We start from the raw sequence: 17,148 nt of genomic DNA, 5'->3' as shown, positions 1-17,148 counted from the left end.
AGAGGGTAGCACAGGTTAGAAGTTCCTGGGGGTACAGCACCGCTGAGATGGTTTGGACGTGAGCAGAGGAGAGATGGTGAAGATCTGGGTGAGGTTTGAGATCTAGAGGAGGATCAGGGATGAGGTTTATGGATGGACTTGCGTGAGGGTTCATCGGAGGCAGGTGATTGGCTGCGGGCGGCTCCCGAAGGAACCTCCTGAAAGGAGGAGAAGAAGAAGTTACAGACAGAGGAGAGGATAAGATGGCAGAGGTCAATTTGCGGTCGCGACCCCCGAAACCAGAAGATGATGACAAGCTTACTGGAGAAGAAAACAAAAATCAACTCTGGTATTTCTGGTCAAAACCAGCTCGCGTCGGAGGTCGGAGTTAGCAAATGGAGCGATCCAGCAGATGGTACGTTCCTCCGAGCGCCGCCTGTTGCACGAGGCCGTGACGCGGGAGTCGGCTGCCGGTCGAGGAAGCGCTGAGCGCGGCGGCATCGCCAGGCTCCGGAGGGGGTTAGCGCCGCTCCACTGCCTCTCCCGTGATATTAGGAAAATTATCTCTCTAACTTCATTTCCAACTCGTAGTGAGATGAAGACTTGTCTGTAAGGCAGTTTAGTCGGAGACACCCCTCTTTCTCTAAGCCTTTCCATCGGAGCGCCAATAACACACACTCACACACTCACACGGGGAGCACAAAATGCTTCAAAGTCTGGTTCCACATCGGCAGCGGCTGCTCTGCAAAAGGCTCAACTATTAATTGAAATATTGAGATGTACTGAAATCGCAGCGAGACCAATTACCACGTTAAGAAGGTTCGGCGCCGCATCCCGCCGAAGATGCCACGGCACATAAAAATGTCCTCCGGGCGCCGCGTCAGACGATAGGTTCTGCCGCAGTAGACGATGCGCCTGAAAAAACAAACAAAAATTAAAATGTAGCCTCGTCACTTCGTTTTAGAGTCTCGGGAAAATGCGAGCAAGGCGCCAGGCGCGACGCTGGCTACGGTAGCAGAACTGGTGGGAGTCGGGGACGGCGTGCCGCTGAACGCCAGGTGTCCGACAAATGGACATCTTTCATGAGCAGAAGCTTCCAAGTGTACTTTCCTCCAGGTTGTTCACTCAACTCCGGCACCGGGCATCTCCTGTCCCTGTACCGGACTAATGCCTGGGTTTGTCAATTTGACTTTTGGGCGATTTCGAAACGGTCCGATTCTGTGGTTTGTCCAGCAGACAAGCTACTCCTGTAGATGTTCCTCATCTATTGGAGCGGGTGTTCCTCCAATCAGATGGTTGGCGGTTCGACCCCCGGCTCCTCCCGCCTGCCTTGCGCCCAATCGCCCGGCTAACTATCATACTATCTCTATCATACTATTGTGCACTCCTTACCTCCCTTGTTACTAAGACACTTATAGTTTTATCACTGTTTACTAAGACACTTTACAGTTTCACTGAGACACTTTATAGTTTATAGTTTATTTTTATTTCTAATTCTGCCTTTTCTTTCATTATTTATTACTGTTATATTTTCTGTAACTCTGGCACAGCAATTTCCTTCGGGATTAATAAAGTTGTTCTTATTCTTATTCTTAACGCCTAGCATAGCATGGCCGCTCTGCCATGCATTCATACCAAGGGTGTGTGAATGGGTGCATCCAGTGTAAAGTACTTTTGGTACCACAAGGTGATTAAGCTTTTCTGTTTTTTGGGGGGGTCATTTCAGTTTCAGTTCCTGTTGTAAATAAGTTTTTTTTTTTAATTTATTTTTTTCATATTAAATCCTGCAGGTAACTCAGGTAAGATTAGAAAAAAAGTTACAGCGGGGATTGTGGATCTTCATTAGTTTTCGCAGGTTTTGGGCGGTATTTATAACGACGAGGGGGTTGCGGGTGGTATTAAAACCGATAAAGCAATTTAGCTGGACCCTAAATAAAGGCCTGTGCGTGCAGGATGAGTCATCACACCTCCAATCAGGGCACTGAGAGGAGAAAAGACTGAGGGAGCTCTGCAGAGAAAAACCCTTAAACTCCTTTTGTTTTTAAATATATTGGCATCGGCGGGGAAACGAGCCGTTTAACAGCGGGGGCCGCCGATCGAAGCCAGGGGGACGACGGCGCTCTCATTCAGCGGGGCCCTCTTAGAAGATAATCAATAAGACCGGTGTTAAAGAGCTGGATTGGTCAGCAGTATCGCTGAGCGCCGGAGCTCCATTAAATACCTTAACGATGCTCATTTTTATTTATTTCCCCGTCCCGCTCTTCAGCTCGCCGCCAAAGAGGACTTCGTCCACGTCCTCCCTCCCCAGATATGATGGCCTCCCACCTCCGCTTCTGTTTGAAGTGTTCTGTTTGCATTTCTTGAAAGATTACAATTAATCTCGCTGTTGTCAAGGTGGAGGCTGAAAGGTTTTATTAGCATGTAGCTACAAACAGAAGGTTTGTATGTTAGCGTGACATCATGTTCACCGTCAGAGTCATTTCCCTCGCCGGCAGGGGAGGAGGTTTGATCTGCAGCCGGAGATAGACATGTCGCTATTTGCACTGCTGTGTGTGTGTGTGTGTGTGTGTGTGTGTGTGTGTGTGTGTGTGTGTGTGTGTGTGTGTGTCTGATGAGTATTTATAGAGGCTCGTGTGCTTGTCCTGCTTCCAATCCTTAGACGGATCACTCAAACTTTGTGAAGGTTTGCAAGAGACACGGGGCGAGGAGGGGAAAAAAAAATAAAAGGTAGCGTCAGACATTGCGTTTGCATGTGTGTGTGTGTGTGTGTGTGTGTGTGTGTGTGAGAGAGAGAGAGATGAGGATGTGGAGGAGATAGGGATTGATGACTCACGCAGAAGAAGACGGACACCTTTGGTGGCCAGGAACCCTCCAGCAGAAGGATACCTGCACTGCAGTGCAGCTCCCTCACACACACACACACTCACGCAGGAGTGTGTGGGCCGCCTGGAAGACATTTGTGGCACAGCTCCACTCGCAGTACACACTCTTAACACACACAGACACACACACACATGCTGGAAATACAAAGTCTCAGTAGACCAGAATGATGACTTGGCTTAAAAGTAGGCCAAGGACTAGATTAAACACTCACACACACACACACACACAGACACACACACACGCATATTCACTCTCATCTTCATTCTCTCTGTGGATTTTTCAAAAATAGCAGATTAATCCAGCAAAATGTGCAGCTGTGAATCGGCCGGCGTTGTCCGTCTGTCACTTCATCCCTTCCGTCTCATTTCACCTGCCTCCATCTCGGGCTAAGGGGGTGTGTTTGACCTTTAAGAGTGTGTGTGTGTGTGTGTGTGTGGGATATAACATGATCCACCCAGATATGGAACCGACAAGGATGGAGCGTTTTGAACTTTTCAAAGTCTAGATGATGATGCGTTTCCTCTGGTGGCCAGAAGCTCGTGCTTGACGTTGAGCTTCTGACATTGTAAAAATAAAAACATGAAAATGAAGCAGTTTCTTTGACCTTCCTCCGGTTTGCATAGCGGCGCCGCGTCCCGGAGGTACGTGCAACACGCTCAGCTGCCTGACTGCGTGAGACAATTACTTTTTTTTTTCACCACAGGAAGTGGGTGCACGCCTGCCAGGTGGCCCGGGCATTTACGGGAACGCCGTCCTTGATAGTTCCACCCCAGCGGATCCGGCGTCGGCCGTGAGGTCCCGTCTCTCAAAACGTAAACGTCCCCCTTTGTAAAACGATCCCCCTCCATGTGTGACAGATCAGACACGTTTCGTCCAATCGGAACGCGGTAAAAACACGCCGTTTCATCGCGGCTCGGTTCTGGAACCGCAGGTTGAAGGATCTCCCCGGGGATCCGGGGCGTTTTAACACCTCTAAATCCACATCTGAAATACTTTGCATTGTTATTTCGCTTTCGTCCCAGCGACCCTCTCAAGTGTTTGGGTTTATTGGACGTTTTGTAGGGGTGTGTGTGTGTGTGTGTGTGTGTGTGTGTGTGTATCCCCTCCCTCGTAAACTAGACCAGAAGGGAATTGGTCACCGAGACAGATCACTCGGTCCGTGTCACTTCCTCTTAAGGTGGAAACCGTCCAATTCCAGGCGGCGCCGCCTCAGCTGCTGCCACCACTCCCTATGACTCGGAGGGAAAATACATATTTTATGCAGATACTCTAAATATAAGAACAGGGGTTTCAGCTATTTAAGATTTAATGTCATTATTGGGATTATCTCTACATTAATATGAAGTGGGATGGTCTTATCGACAGAAAACCTGTGCGAAATCCCATGAATATACTTTATTACCAAGGCGGCGTCAGCACCGTTCTCGCTGGAGGAACCTTCTGCAGGTTCTAGAACCTTCTCGGGGCCGAAGCCAGTTGTTTCTACATTCAGACAGCGGAGGAACTTTTGGACCCTCAGCTCCTAGAACCATTTTAGCTCCTACGTCCAGGCAGGGTCTCTTTCTGCTTCCCTAGGAACTCCTAGGTGCTTGATGGAACTCATAAGCTACACCCGTCATCAGATACTTCCTGTGTGCCGCGCCATTTTTAAGACCATACAAGTCACTGGTCAGATGTTTTCTCCGGACAAAACGTATAGAAGCAGCGAGAAATGGCCATAAGAAGATACTTCTTGCAGCCATTTTTAAGAGCATACAAGTCACTGCTCAGATGTTTTCTGGAGACAAAAATGGGGCAACGAAGAGTTCCAAGCTTGTCTGGCATGCTACGCCTCGGAGGGGTGTCCAGGCCTCGCGAAGGAACATCTGCATTTTCGGCACTTTGCGAAAATGCTAAAAAGTTCTCCTGAAGGAGGGGAGTTCCTGGGATGAAACTTGAGCTGGATAATTCTCAGAAGTGTCTCAGCCCCGTCTTCAGGGCTACAGCGTGGCACCATCTTTGGGGTCCCTCCCACCAGCCTCTTACGTCAGAAACATGGGACATCTAAGTGAATAAGTGTTGAGTTAGCTTATGGCTAACAGGGTTTTTCACACCACGAAGCAGCTTAGGGAGAAAATAAGAACACTTGGACCATCTGATAGTCCATGGTTGTTGTTCCATGACTGCTGTGGCCACTTCCACCTCCATGTTGTCCAGGTCCTCTTCCTCTTTGGTGGTTTGTTTCAGAGCGTTAGCTCAAGGTCAACTACTGGCAATGGGCATGCTAAGCTAAAAGGATACCCTAGAGGTGGCTAGTTCCTGGAGCGAAATTTTAGCCGTACACGTGTCACACGTCTCGTTTGTGGGATTAGGCGTCTTCCATCACGCGAAACTTAATATCTAACCCGAAACATGGCTCATGAAACACAACCACAACCTTCATCCACCTCCCTTTCTTATCCCTGCAGGGAGCATGTTTGAGTGACGGCTAAAGGAGGAAGTGGACCATCTGAAGCCCCGCCCCCTTCACCGTTGGCGCACCCTGCACTTCTGACCGGCGACCCCTTCGGACACCCGACAGGTACGACCAGAGCGCTCCGGATCACGCACCGCCGATGTTCTTGATTCCACATTTAACACGAACACAGCCGCTAGGTGTTTGTTATCATCCTCCGCTGAGCCTGTATCTCACGATCGCTCGGAAGCTACAGAACATCTCCACCGCAACCCGTGTTAGGATCACAAGGGGTTCTGGTCTGGACCAGAAGTAGCCTGGCGGTACAGAGGAAGCTGGTTTGAATGGCTGACTAAGCGACGCTAGTCTTCCTGCGCCTCGGAAGTCCCGAGGAAATTACTAATGATCGCATATCAAGCTGTAGCATTTAAGATTAGACATACGGTCTTGGCCTCCCTCTACCTACTTTGAATTAAATTTCACGGTTGCCGTCCCAGACACGGACACTTGCCGACCCATTGGCCCGACTATTTGCCCCCCCCCCGCGCTCCCACCGCTGAATTAGTGTTCAAACACTCGAGGAGGTCTTGATGGGTTGCAACGGTGCCAGATTGCTTACGAGCGGGACGCACACCGTCTCCTGGAAAGACAAGCGAAAAGCACAAAATGCAAATGTGCTGTTTAGAAAAGAGTCTGTTTGCTGCATTTCATAAATACATCGTTGGCGTCTGTGGGCGGAATATAATAATATGAAGTACCCAAAGTACTCAGAAGTATCAGAGTTCCGTGCACTCTGGAAAGGAAAGAGCGCATCATCTTTAAAGAGGCACCGGAGTGGTGTATGTTTTCGCCGAAGACAAATGAAGCGGCCGTTCGGTGGCCACCGTTCAACCCCCCGGCCTGTTTGGAGCCCATTAAGCCAATCGCGTTGTTCTTGGCCGACGGGGTCCTCGCCGAGCGGCCGGCCGTTTCCGTCCCGGGAGGCAAACTGCGGCATTAAAATGGATGAAGCGCCACAAAAGGAGCCATCTGGTGCGACCCCTGGACCCCTCCCTGCCTCGCTTCGTACCGACGAAGAGGCAAAAACCCCAGAGGTGGATGATCGGAGGGGAGGCCGCTTTCCTTCTGGAGGAACTGAACCTGGTCAAACCGCAAACCGCTCAACAGCTGTTTCTGTTTCGTTCTTTAACCGGCATGTAAGAGGTCGGGTTTCCTGTAAAGGGGGGCGGAGGGGTGTCTCAAAGATGGCACCACGTTGTTGCCCTGAAGACGGAGCTCAGCAGTCCAGCTCAAGTTACCTCCCAGGAACTTCTACTTTTTAGTTCTGTTTTCCCCAAACGCCTGAAATGTAGATGTTCCTCTGTAAACCCTGGAAACCCCTCTGAGGCGTAGCATGGCAGACAAGCTTGGACCTCTTTGTTGCCCCATTTCTCGCCTATTCTGTCCATTTTTGTCTCCAGAAAACATCTGAGCAGTGACTTGTATGCTCTTAAAAATGGCTGCAAGAAGTATCTTCTTATGGCCATGGCTTTTGAGCACCAATGAGTCTCTATGGAAGCTCAGAACGAAACCTGCTTGGAGGAGGAGCTCAGGTGGTTTTAGGAGCTGAGGTCCATCTCCCCTGGTTCCTCTGCTGTCTGAATATTTGGAGAACCGACCTCGTTCCTGAGAAGGTGCTAGAAGCTGCAGAAAGTTCCTACAGTGCGACGAAGGGCTGCAGACCCCTTCCAAATATTTGCAGCCCTGAAGCCAGACGTTAGACGTTCAAATATTAATCTATGGTACGTGTACTTATTTATATTTTGTAAATAATAGATGGTCAGATGGTCAGCACACGCCATGGACGGCTGAGCGGGAGGCCGATACCGTCCGCCAATCCCATCAACTTCTTCCCGTGACTTTTCTCTTCAGAGGTCGCTAATGGGCTTTCAGGGACGCGGCGGCGAGCGGCCTCCCGTCCGACCCGAGGCGGCCGGTCAGCTTTTAAAATACAGCCGAACTTTGATTTACAAGCGCATCGACTCGGGAGTTTTCCGAGAACCGAGCCCGAATCTCAGTCAGGATCAGCGGAATGAGCGTTTGACGACCCAAGAATATCATGAATGGAGTTTAGCCATAAAGTGTGTCAAAGTGTGCATTTAGCAGCACATTAAGGGTGGAGCCAGTAAGTTAAGATAACAAATGCAAAACTCCTCCAGCCGCCCTCGTCTTTGTTGAAGGTAAATACACTCAATAAAAACCGGTTTAATTCTTTACATTCTCTTTTATTTCGTATTATTTTTCATTTATTATTTGTTATCTATCGAGTACATTTTTCTTATTTTAAAAACGCATAACAAAACCGCGGGCTGGAACGGATTAATAGTGTTTGAATTCATTTTATGGGGAAATTTAATTTGCTATTCGGGCGAATTGAATAAAGGTCCACCCTCACACACACACACACACACACACACACACACACAAACACACACCCTGCCCCTGACAAGCACACCGCCCACTTTTTTTGTAGCATATTTCCGCAGCGGCGGGCCGGCCTTTCCCGTCACCGCTACCCAGACGGGGCAGCGAGAGGAAAAGAACGCATGCAATCCTAATCTAAGACTGCGTGTGTCGGGGATTACGTTTACAATCACGGCCGCGAAAAAAGCGATTCGCCGTCTTGAATGGACGGGATCGCTCATTCTGACCCGCGATCGGAGAGATAATCCACGACGGCAGCTTGGATTGGGATGTTCTCTCACCCTTCAAGGGAATATCCCGGCTGAGAGCGGCAAGAGGAAGAGGCGGCGCAGCCGGTGGTCGCACTTCTACGGGATTATTATTCCCTGCATTCTTAAAAACAGGAGCGAGGGTGGGCGTCCTGAATGGGAGCGGGGAGCATTTGAGTGTGTGTGTGTGTGTGTGTGTGTTTGCGGCCCTCGACACCATGCTAATAGTGGTAATATAATCGGTCCCCTGTGAGATTACAAGGTGTTAAAACAGGCCGATTTCTTTATTTATTTAATTCTATTAGTTTACCGTGTGTGTGTGTGTGTGTGTGTGTTTGCGGTTTTGCGGCTCAGGCAGCATGGCTCTCGTGGGACACCCCCTCCCCCCCCCAGTGACATTAATATGTATTGATTTTGGCCGAAAATGCCTGAGTGATTGGAGATTGAAGTGTTTAATTCCACTTTGCGCCCATGCCAAGCTCTGAATTGGTAATCAATTTGAGCCGGGACTTTAACGCCGCCGTGGGCACTTTTCTCTCTCACTTTTTTTTTTTTTTTCCTCTCTCACTCGCTCTCTCCCTCTCTCTTTTTTTTTCATTTCAAATTCTACCTTTTCTCACACACACAATCACGATGGTATTTAGCGGAGGCTTGGAGATAATGCGGTAACAGTTCTAACATCTGGACCCTCATGGCGACGCTCTGGAACAAACCGATGGAAATCGGGATTTTTGTTTATTATTTTTGTTTTCCCAACATGGAATCCAGCACCCTTATCGTCTTATTTGGTGGATATGTAAAAAAAAACACAAGCCAAGGCCTCCTGTCTTCTGTTTTTGGAGGAATCAGATGCCTGGATTGGTTTGAAAGCTCACATCTGATGGACAAGATCAAGTTTGCATTTTATTTTTATAATTTTTTTCTTTTGGTGCGAACTTGAGGTCATTTTCCACTTTTTGCTCCCAGAACCAGGGTTATCTCTTTTCTTTTATCCAATATTTTGTTTGGTATCACTTTTTCCCGGCCTTTCCTCCCGCAAATTAGCAATTAGCATAAATTAGCATTTATATGTTGTTGTTTTGTTGTGTTTTTTTTTTTTTTTTAATTATATTTTATTGGTAATGCGCCCCATCACACCCCAGTTGTCCATGAAGAGCTCTTGCTATTGTTACTAACAACAGTAGCGCGAACAGTTGCATGCTAATAGCCGACGTGATACAATAAATCTTAATTATTCATAAAAGAAAAAACACTGGCGGACGCCTTTCTGGGGGAGCTATGCGTTTCCAATCGTGCAGGAAGGAATGAGAGAAGTGCATCATGGGATATCCCACAGCACAGTAAGCCTGTAGCAGCATGACTGAAGGCTAGGCTAATGCTGGCTAGAAGCTTTCATTCCAGGCGTAGCCGCTAATGTGAGCGCCAGGGGTCTTTGCGAGAAGATATGAGGTTCCTGTCCTGCACTGATGGAGGACAGCGAGTGCAGACGGGAGAGGAAGAGCGGGAGGAAGGAAGGAATCATCACAGGATGATGGGATTTTATTTTATTGAACATCCCCCCCCCCCCTCCTAAATCCACCGCTGCACGTCCAAAGAATATGAGTCATGTGACAAATACCGGTTCAGCCGATCCCCGTGATGCCAAACCGGTTCAAACCGGTGGACGGTGCGGGACCGGGTCCAGGACCGGGAGGCCTGGAACCAACCCAGTCCTTGCAGCGGACCCCCCCCCCCCCCTCTTCTTCTCCCAACGGTACATATTTTATAAAAAGGACTGTTAATCTTGCAAAATGGAGCTCCAGGCCGACTCCCCCCGTCTTTGCCCCGCTTCCCTTCCCCAAGTGGGTCATCCGGATCCGGGTCCGGATCGGGACCCCAGAGCCCGCAGGTCCCGCTTCCCCGGACTTGTTCTTCCGCTCTATTCAATCAGCGATGCGTCCTCCGTCCCGTCGTGGAAAACCCTAGGTGACCCTCGTGCCTTTTCCACCTCCCGCCAGTGAGGAACTTCCACAAGTATTTTATTTCACGCTTTCGCGGCACAAAATTTTTACGACCCCCCCCCCCTTCTTTTTCCCCGCCGAGCCACGGTAACGGTCGTTTCCGGCGGTTTGCAGGGCAGGAAATCGTACGCTCGCAGGGGAGTCATGACGGCATCGGCGCTTGAAAGCGGCAGACAGCGAGAGAGAGAGAGAGATGGACTGGATGGAGATATAAAAGAAAGATGGAGGAAACGTGACGTGGAAATGGATGAGCGTAGCCGCGGTGGGTGGAGACCGAGATCCTGTTTCTGTTTAATGTCACAGACGGCCCGGCTCTTTTTAAAAGAGACTTCAAACAGACTAGCGCCTAGCATAAACCGAACCGACACACACACACACACACACACACACACAGTGGGAAGGAGGCCCCGGGGCTGCCGTGCACTGAGTGGAGACCCGAGGTGTCCTCTGCCATGCCTGATTAGAAGTGGAATGAGCAGAGCGGACCGGGGATGTTAGCATTTAGAAGGTTCTCAGAAAAGCTGTGCGAGACGGGATGGAGGTGGAGACGACTTGATGGTGTTCCTGCACGGAGGAGGAGGAGTCCGGAAGCTTCTCCTTTTTTCTTTTCGAGATGCGGTTCTCCTTGTCTTCGGCGGGATCTTCTTGACAGGAAATCGGGAAGATCTGTGTCGAGTCACCTTGCGGGAATTCACTTGTGTGTTTTTTTTTTTTGTTTTTTTTTTTTTGTTTTTCCTCCTCCGCCGCCTCCTCCTGGCGGTGGTGACGTAAAAGCAAACCGTCAGTGGAGCTGCATGTGTCAGAACTGGAAGAAGATCTGGTTTTCTTCAGAGCTCCACATGCCAAAAAGCTAGAGGTACGAACAGTGAGGAGACACAGTGAAGGAACTTTGTTGTGTTTTGTTTTTTTTTGGTGTGGAAGTTCCTACCCATCCCCTTCTTCTCCTTTGGGCTGCTCCTTTCAGGGCCCACGTCCAATCATCTGCCTCCATCTCACCTTCTCCTCACACCAACTAACTTCCTCTCCTTCCTCCTTAAACCTCCTCTCTGGTCTTCTTCTAGACCTCCGGCCTCGGCCCCCTCACCTTTAGACCCCACATTGCTCAGACAGGTGACCAAGAAGGTGAATAATCGGATGTGTCTGTATGTGGCTCTGTGATTGGTCCAGGGTGAACCCACCTCTGGTCCAACCCCAGCCGGGATTGGCTCCGGGAAACCTCACACCCACGACTGCAGGATAAGTGGTGTAGATGAATGAATGAATGAACGATTGCTTAATCCATGAGCCGCGATGGATGCCGGCAGCATGTTTAGCGCCGTTACATTCTTGTTAACGCACAAAAATCGCAAATTCCGCAGATTCAATCCCGGGAATCGTCAGTAAAAGGCGTTCAGATGCTAAAAAGCGTTATTTTGTCCCGTGAGAGCACACGGCAACCTGGTAAAGTAAAGGCAGATGTTGCGATTCGCATGTGTTTGAAATTAGCGCGGCGGGCGGATCGATCATCGATCGCATCGTCAATCGATCCAATCGGCGCGCAGCTCCACCTCGAAACATCTGCGAACGAGACAGGAACGCTCTCCGCTCCGTCGGCGCAAAAGTCCAAGAGGAGAGTTTTTGCGAGAGAGGAGGCAGATGTTCTCAACTTTTGTTTTCCTGTTTTTCTATTTTTTTTCTGTTCGCTCTGCACTTCGCCGAGCCGGAATCCTGTCTGCTGGAATTTAGCAAACGCCACTCTGCACTTCTTCCTCCTCGCTCAGCTAAGCTAACTTAGCGATGCACAAACACCTTTTTTGTCTCGCAGTGGCATGGGAGAAATCGCCATGGCCAAATTAATTTTCTCACCCCCCCCCCCTTCCAACACCACCACCTCCCTTCTGTGCTGCTGCAACCTGAGGGATCATGGAGGCAGAGAATCAGCCAAAGAGAGATGGTGCCGGAGGAGAGAGGGAAAGGGGAGCAGAGGAATTTTAATGTGGTTGTGTCTGTCTCTCACTGCCTGCCACAGAAAAGCAATTACTGTCACAGCTCCCCCCTCTCACCGCTGCCCTTGTGTGTGTGTGTGTGTGTGTGTGTGTGTGTGTGTGACTGCACTTTAGCACAGGGGATTTGGTATGTTACGTATACAAAGGGGTTGAATGGCTGATACAGAAGATGTCTTTTTTTTTTTTTTTTCCCCCCCTTGCAAAGTGACTCTAGGAGTATTTTAACCACTTCATGTTTGGTTGGATGTCGGTGTCAGAGCTAACGCTCGGGTTAATGTTGTTAGCCCCGCCGTTCCATCCTGCCGTGGTTATCCTCTGCCCTCCGGGAACGTGATGGTGTCCGTTAACGTGAGCGATGGCGACGGAGGCGGATGGGGTCCAATCGGACGGGAGCTAATAAAAACGCGCCCAGGTGCCGCGCGCGGGTCTGAAGCCAAGGCGAGGGTTTTAATAGCGGCAAAGCGCCGTAATTGAGAGCAGGTTTTTAAACTTGTTGACAGTCGGGAAGAGCACGTCTCTGCAGCGGCAGGGTTGAGCTTTTCTATGCATGAATGCTCATCCGTGGATTTGGGCTCTTTATGCTAGGAGTGGGACCGGGTGTAATTAGAAATTAATCCAATTAATTTGTTGAATTCATTCGGACTTTGTTTGTCTTCGGACCGACCCGCGTGCTCATACAAAGCTAATGTGACCAACGTGTGTGTTCGTATAAGGCTAACACTACCGACATGCACGCTCCTACAAAGCTAACACTACCAACCTGCGCACTCCTATAAAACTAGCATTAGCAACCTTCGAGCTCATACAAACATTACCAACCTGCAGGCTTGTACAAAGCTAACATCGCAGACCTGCGTGCACATAGAAAGTTGACACACTTGCACAACGCTAACCTCACTGACCTTTTGGAAAGTACAAAGCTAACGTTACTGAACTGTTTGCTGGTTCAAAGCTAACACTGTCAAGCTGCGTGCTCTTGCAAAGTTAACATTACCAAATTGCGCTTTTAGCGTCGAGGTGCTAACAGAGGATGGAGGTCTTGTGATTCGCAAACTCCTTCCCTCATGCAGAACATCGTTTGTTTAAACCTCCATCTGAAAGTTACTCATATTTAAATTTCACCTCGTCCTCCCACAATAAAAATGCGCGAATATTCTCAATGCATATTTATGTTTTTCCATAATTACTTAATCAAAATGAATTAGTTTGTGAATTTTTTTCTTATTTATTTTTTTATATATAGCACTTGTTCAAGACAGCACATTTATACAAAGAAAATGTTTTTTTTTATTGTCCGCAGCACAGAAACCCTTTGTAATCTTCCCCGTTGTCACCGGGGGATCCGTCACAGTGAATTATCGCAGCGGCGAACAAGAGAGAAGGTAAAACATCCTGCGGCCGGAGGGAAAAAAAAAAAAAAAAAACGCAGAGATAACGCTCGGCGGAATTCGTCACTGAAGAAGAGCCGCTTCACCGGGGTTTTAATTGTCCCCCTCGGAACCACGAGCCAGGTTTTTTAACCAGTTTTCCACCGCTAGCTTACAGCCTTACGCCCCACGCAGTGACTCACAAACCGCGGGAACCGCCAGCGTTTCCGGACCGGAGCGTCGCTTTCTCCTCTCCTCGCTTCCTCTGGAAACAGAGGATTTTTTTCGGGGATGTTTAGATCTCGATGTTTTTCTCCCGCGTCCTCCTCGCGCCGACGTGCGGTGTATTAGCATCTGCCGAAAGAGTGCGGTGGTCGGCGGGGGAGCCGGGGCAGGAGAGGCCGCGGGGTTCTGAGTCACCGTCCCGACGTCAGCGCTGAGAGATAAGACTCAGCAGATGAACGGCGTTCGGGAAGAATCCAGCAGTATTGGCACTCACACACACACACATTTTGCAGCCGAGTGTGTGTGTGTGTGTGTGATAGGATCTACTGAGGGCCTCCGGTCCAGGACACAGGAAGCAGTGAGAGCGAATCCTCATGTTTCCACTGATTGTGAACGTTCCACATTCCTGCGGCACCGGATGAGCGGTGATGGAGGAGGAGATGTTGGCTGGTAGGAGCTGAGGGTGAGATGTTCTCCATCTCCATCTCTCTGCGTGGGAAAGATTCTCCGTCTTTTCTCCTGCCGGCTTTTCTTCGTCGTCCTCGCCCTTTTTTCTCGCACGCGCTCCTTCATCACTGTCTCGTCCGCCGCCGCTCGATTCTCCTTACTCTGGAGTTTCCGCCGGCCCCGCATGGCTCAGCGGAGGCCCCGCTTAGAGAATCGCAGAGATTCAGCTGACGCTGCAGATCCTGCTGGAGGAGCAGATAGCCCAGCTCCTGATCATGTGAGGGGAAGAGGAGACACCGTTCATATGATGTTAGAAAACCTCATTGTAACTCAACGAGACGCCGGAAATGAGAAAAAGATCTCATCATCCGCTCCACCCTGACGATGGAGGGCCTTTTTTTTGTGAGGAAGAACCAGAAGTGTCCACTATTCGTTCCAGGAAGTAGCTTCCTCCGGTGGAACGTTTTAGCTTAGCATTCCCGGTGGGACGTGCACCTTCAGCTCCACACTCAGAACCAACCGCGACACGGACGCCACGGAGGTGGAAGCCGCCACAGCCTTCACGGAGTGATAACAACTGACCAGCAGACGGTTGAAGTGTTTTTATCTTCTCCCTGCACTGTTAGCCATGAGCTAACACCGCCGGTCCGAACTGTAGATGTTCCTCCGCGAGACCCCTCCAAGGCAAAGCAGGACAGAAGAGCTACGACGTCTTGGTCGCTCCATTTCTCACGGCTCCTGTCCATTTTGTTTCAAGAAAACATGTGAGGAGACCAGGAGAGCTTTTAAAAATGGCCGCGAGAAGTATCTGGTTATGGCCCCATGGAAGTGTAGTAAGAACCTGCATGGAACCTGGAGCTGAGATGGTTCTAGGAGCTGCGGGCCATGGGTCCTGGTTCCTGAGAAGGTTCTAGGACCTTTATTTTTCCCTTTCCTAAGCATTTCACAACAAGGCTGGAGAAAGTCCACGTGTCGTGTCTACGTAACGGACAGACTTGACGTGGAGAGGAGGATCACAAAAGTGGAGATAAAGCACAAAAAAAAGGAATTATTATAGAGTTTGAAATGAGAAGATAAGAGGAGAGACTGGCAGGTGGAAGGACCTCCGGGGGTGCAGGGAGATCTTTCTGGGGTTGACGTTATAGGCCGGCGACCATCACCCACTTAACTGGGTGATGGTTGAGCTGAGAGCTGACCTCCAGCAGAGCCTTGATGCTTCTCCACTTCTTCTCTCCGGCAGGATGAGGAGGTTCGCCTACTGCAAGGTGGTCCTGGCCACCTCCCTGGTCTGGGTGATGCTGGACATGTTCATCCTGCTCTACTTCAGCGAGTGCAACAAGTGCGACGACAAGAAGGAGAGAGGATTGCCCGGTCGGGATGGTGAGTGTGTGATCTCTCTTTCTCTCCCACACACACACGCACACACACAAACACACACATACACTCAAGGTTGTGTGTGTGTGTGTGTGTGTGTCCGGCGCAGACACCCTGGCCCGGCCGCGGGACGGGCCGGGGGAAGGCGGCAAGCCGGTGGTCATCCCCAAGGAGAGCCAGGAGAAGATGAAGGAGATGTTCAAGATCAACCAGTTCAACCTCATGGCCTCCGAGATGATCGCGCTCAACCGCTCGCTGCCCGACGTCCGGCTGGAAGGGTGAGAGGCCACGTGCTTTTACGGAAATGTGTGCGCGGCGGAAACCTGCCAAGGTGAAAGTGTTAAATACTGATTCAAACCCTTCGTCCGTCTGTATTTGCACACAGCGACAGGAGTCACACACATTTAAAAAAAAACACCGAAAAGTTACTGAAATGATCTCATTGCATTAACAAAGCTTGTTAGTGAAACAACTTTATTTAGGTTAGATTCAACTTTATTGTCATTACATCAGTTTAGGATCTAAGAAGTGCTAAGAAAGCAGCAGGTGCAGGTATGATAGATCAGTGAACAGTATGTAGACAGGGATTTACAGATGGGATACCAGGGGCATATTACCGTAATTTCTAGACTATCAAGCGCACCTGAATAAAAGCCGCACCGGCTGAAAATAACAAAATAAATATATGTGTACATATATAGGCTGCAGGTTTCCACGTTGTAACAAATCTGCATTGAAACATTTTGGTTATTCATCGGTCCAACGTGACGAAGCTAAATGCTTTAGCAGCATGAAGCTCGTTAAGCACAAAAAAAATCCATAAATTAGTCGAATTGTTGTTTTAGCCGCAGTGGTCAAAGCGTGTGGAAAAAAGTAGCGTTTTTTTTAGTCTGGAAATTACAGTTTACACATGGATATGTGCATGAAACGGAGTAGACCATAGACAGGAGCTCTGCACGTCATTTTCAAGTACAAATATACAGATAATAAGCTATGCTCTACACAAATACTTTAAGTGGTGCAGAAATAAACAGACGGTAGCTGGCTGGGGTTACTAAACCCGTGTGTTTGTGTTTGTGTGTGTGTGTGTGTGTGTGTGTGTGTGCGGGCGGTCATCGTGAAAGCCCATCAGGCAGTAAAATAAAGCAAAAAGTCAAATGCAGGGAAAATGTTATGGAAAGAAAAGGTTAGAAGAAAAGTGAGGAATTGAAATGTAACCACCGAGCTGCATATTATGCACTTTTAAGAACTATTAGACGATTATGCCACTAGTATCTGCTCACCGTTATGCAGAAACAGCGGGAGCCCTGAGCTTGTTTCCCGGCAACTTTCCCACCTGGGGGTTGGTGGCAGGCGATGACACTCCAAGTGTGTTCTTATGTCCAGTCCACACCGTAATTGTGTGTTTGTCACTGCAGAAAACCCGCCTTACAGAGGAAAGATGATGGAAGGTGCTTGGTCTTCATCAGCTAGTAGCATTAGCTCGCTATTAGCCGGTCGCCGCATTTCGTGCAAAGCTGGCGCGATAAGCTTGCACAATCATGGCAAATACACTCGGGAAATGGCGAGCACGCCGAGTGAGCGGCGCCGGAGTCGGAACGAGGTCCCCGAAGGCGTCGTGTCATCGGGTTATGCGGCCCGGATAGCTTAATGACCGCCGCTGCATTAACCGCAGGAACAAGCCTCCGATGGCAGACGTGTGATTTTCTCTTCTATTTTCAAACCAAAAAGAAAAAAACATCC

The 17,148-nt window shown here is 49.4% G+C and overlaps 1 protein-coding gene across 3 annotated transcripts in view; it reads left to right on the top strand.

Annotated features, from left to right (window-relative positions):
- galnt1 (UDP-N-acetyl-alpha-D-galactosamine:polypeptide N-acetylgalactosaminyltransferase 1) overlaps positions 1-17,148 on the top strand; it is a 50,993-nt gene that overhangs the window by 17,462 nt on the left and 16,383 nt on the right. For 2 of the 3 annotated variants that reach the window (XM_086155364.1, XM_086155366.1), the window contains exons 2-4: positions 5,310-5,422; positions 15,272-15,411; positions 15,515-15,683. In XM_086155364.1, the coding sequence (XP_086011490.1) occupies positions 15,273-15,411; positions 15,515-15,683 (308 nt within the window). In that variant the 5' untranslated portion in view covers positions 5,310-5,422; position 15,272. Of the gene's footprint in view, positions 1-5,309; positions 5,423-13,318; positions 13,375-15,271; positions 15,412-15,514; positions 15,684-17,148 lie in introns of those variants that run through there. The other variant, XM_086155367.1, reaches the window with a different exon arrangement.

The sequence above is a fragment of the Fistularia commersonii genome, chromosome 11, assembly GCF_037954325.1.
Source record: "Fistularia commersonii isolate RoL2024-O1a breed Wild chromosome 11, RoL_Fcom_v1.0, whole genome shotgun sequence".
In the NCBI taxonomy this organism is placed as follows: domain Eukaryota; kingdom Metazoa; phylum Chordata; class Actinopteri; order Syngnathiformes; family Fistulariidae; genus Fistularia; species Fistularia commersonii.
The sequence above is the reverse complement of the archived record's forward strand: the minus strand, read 5'-3'. Positions and strand labels throughout refer to the sequence as shown.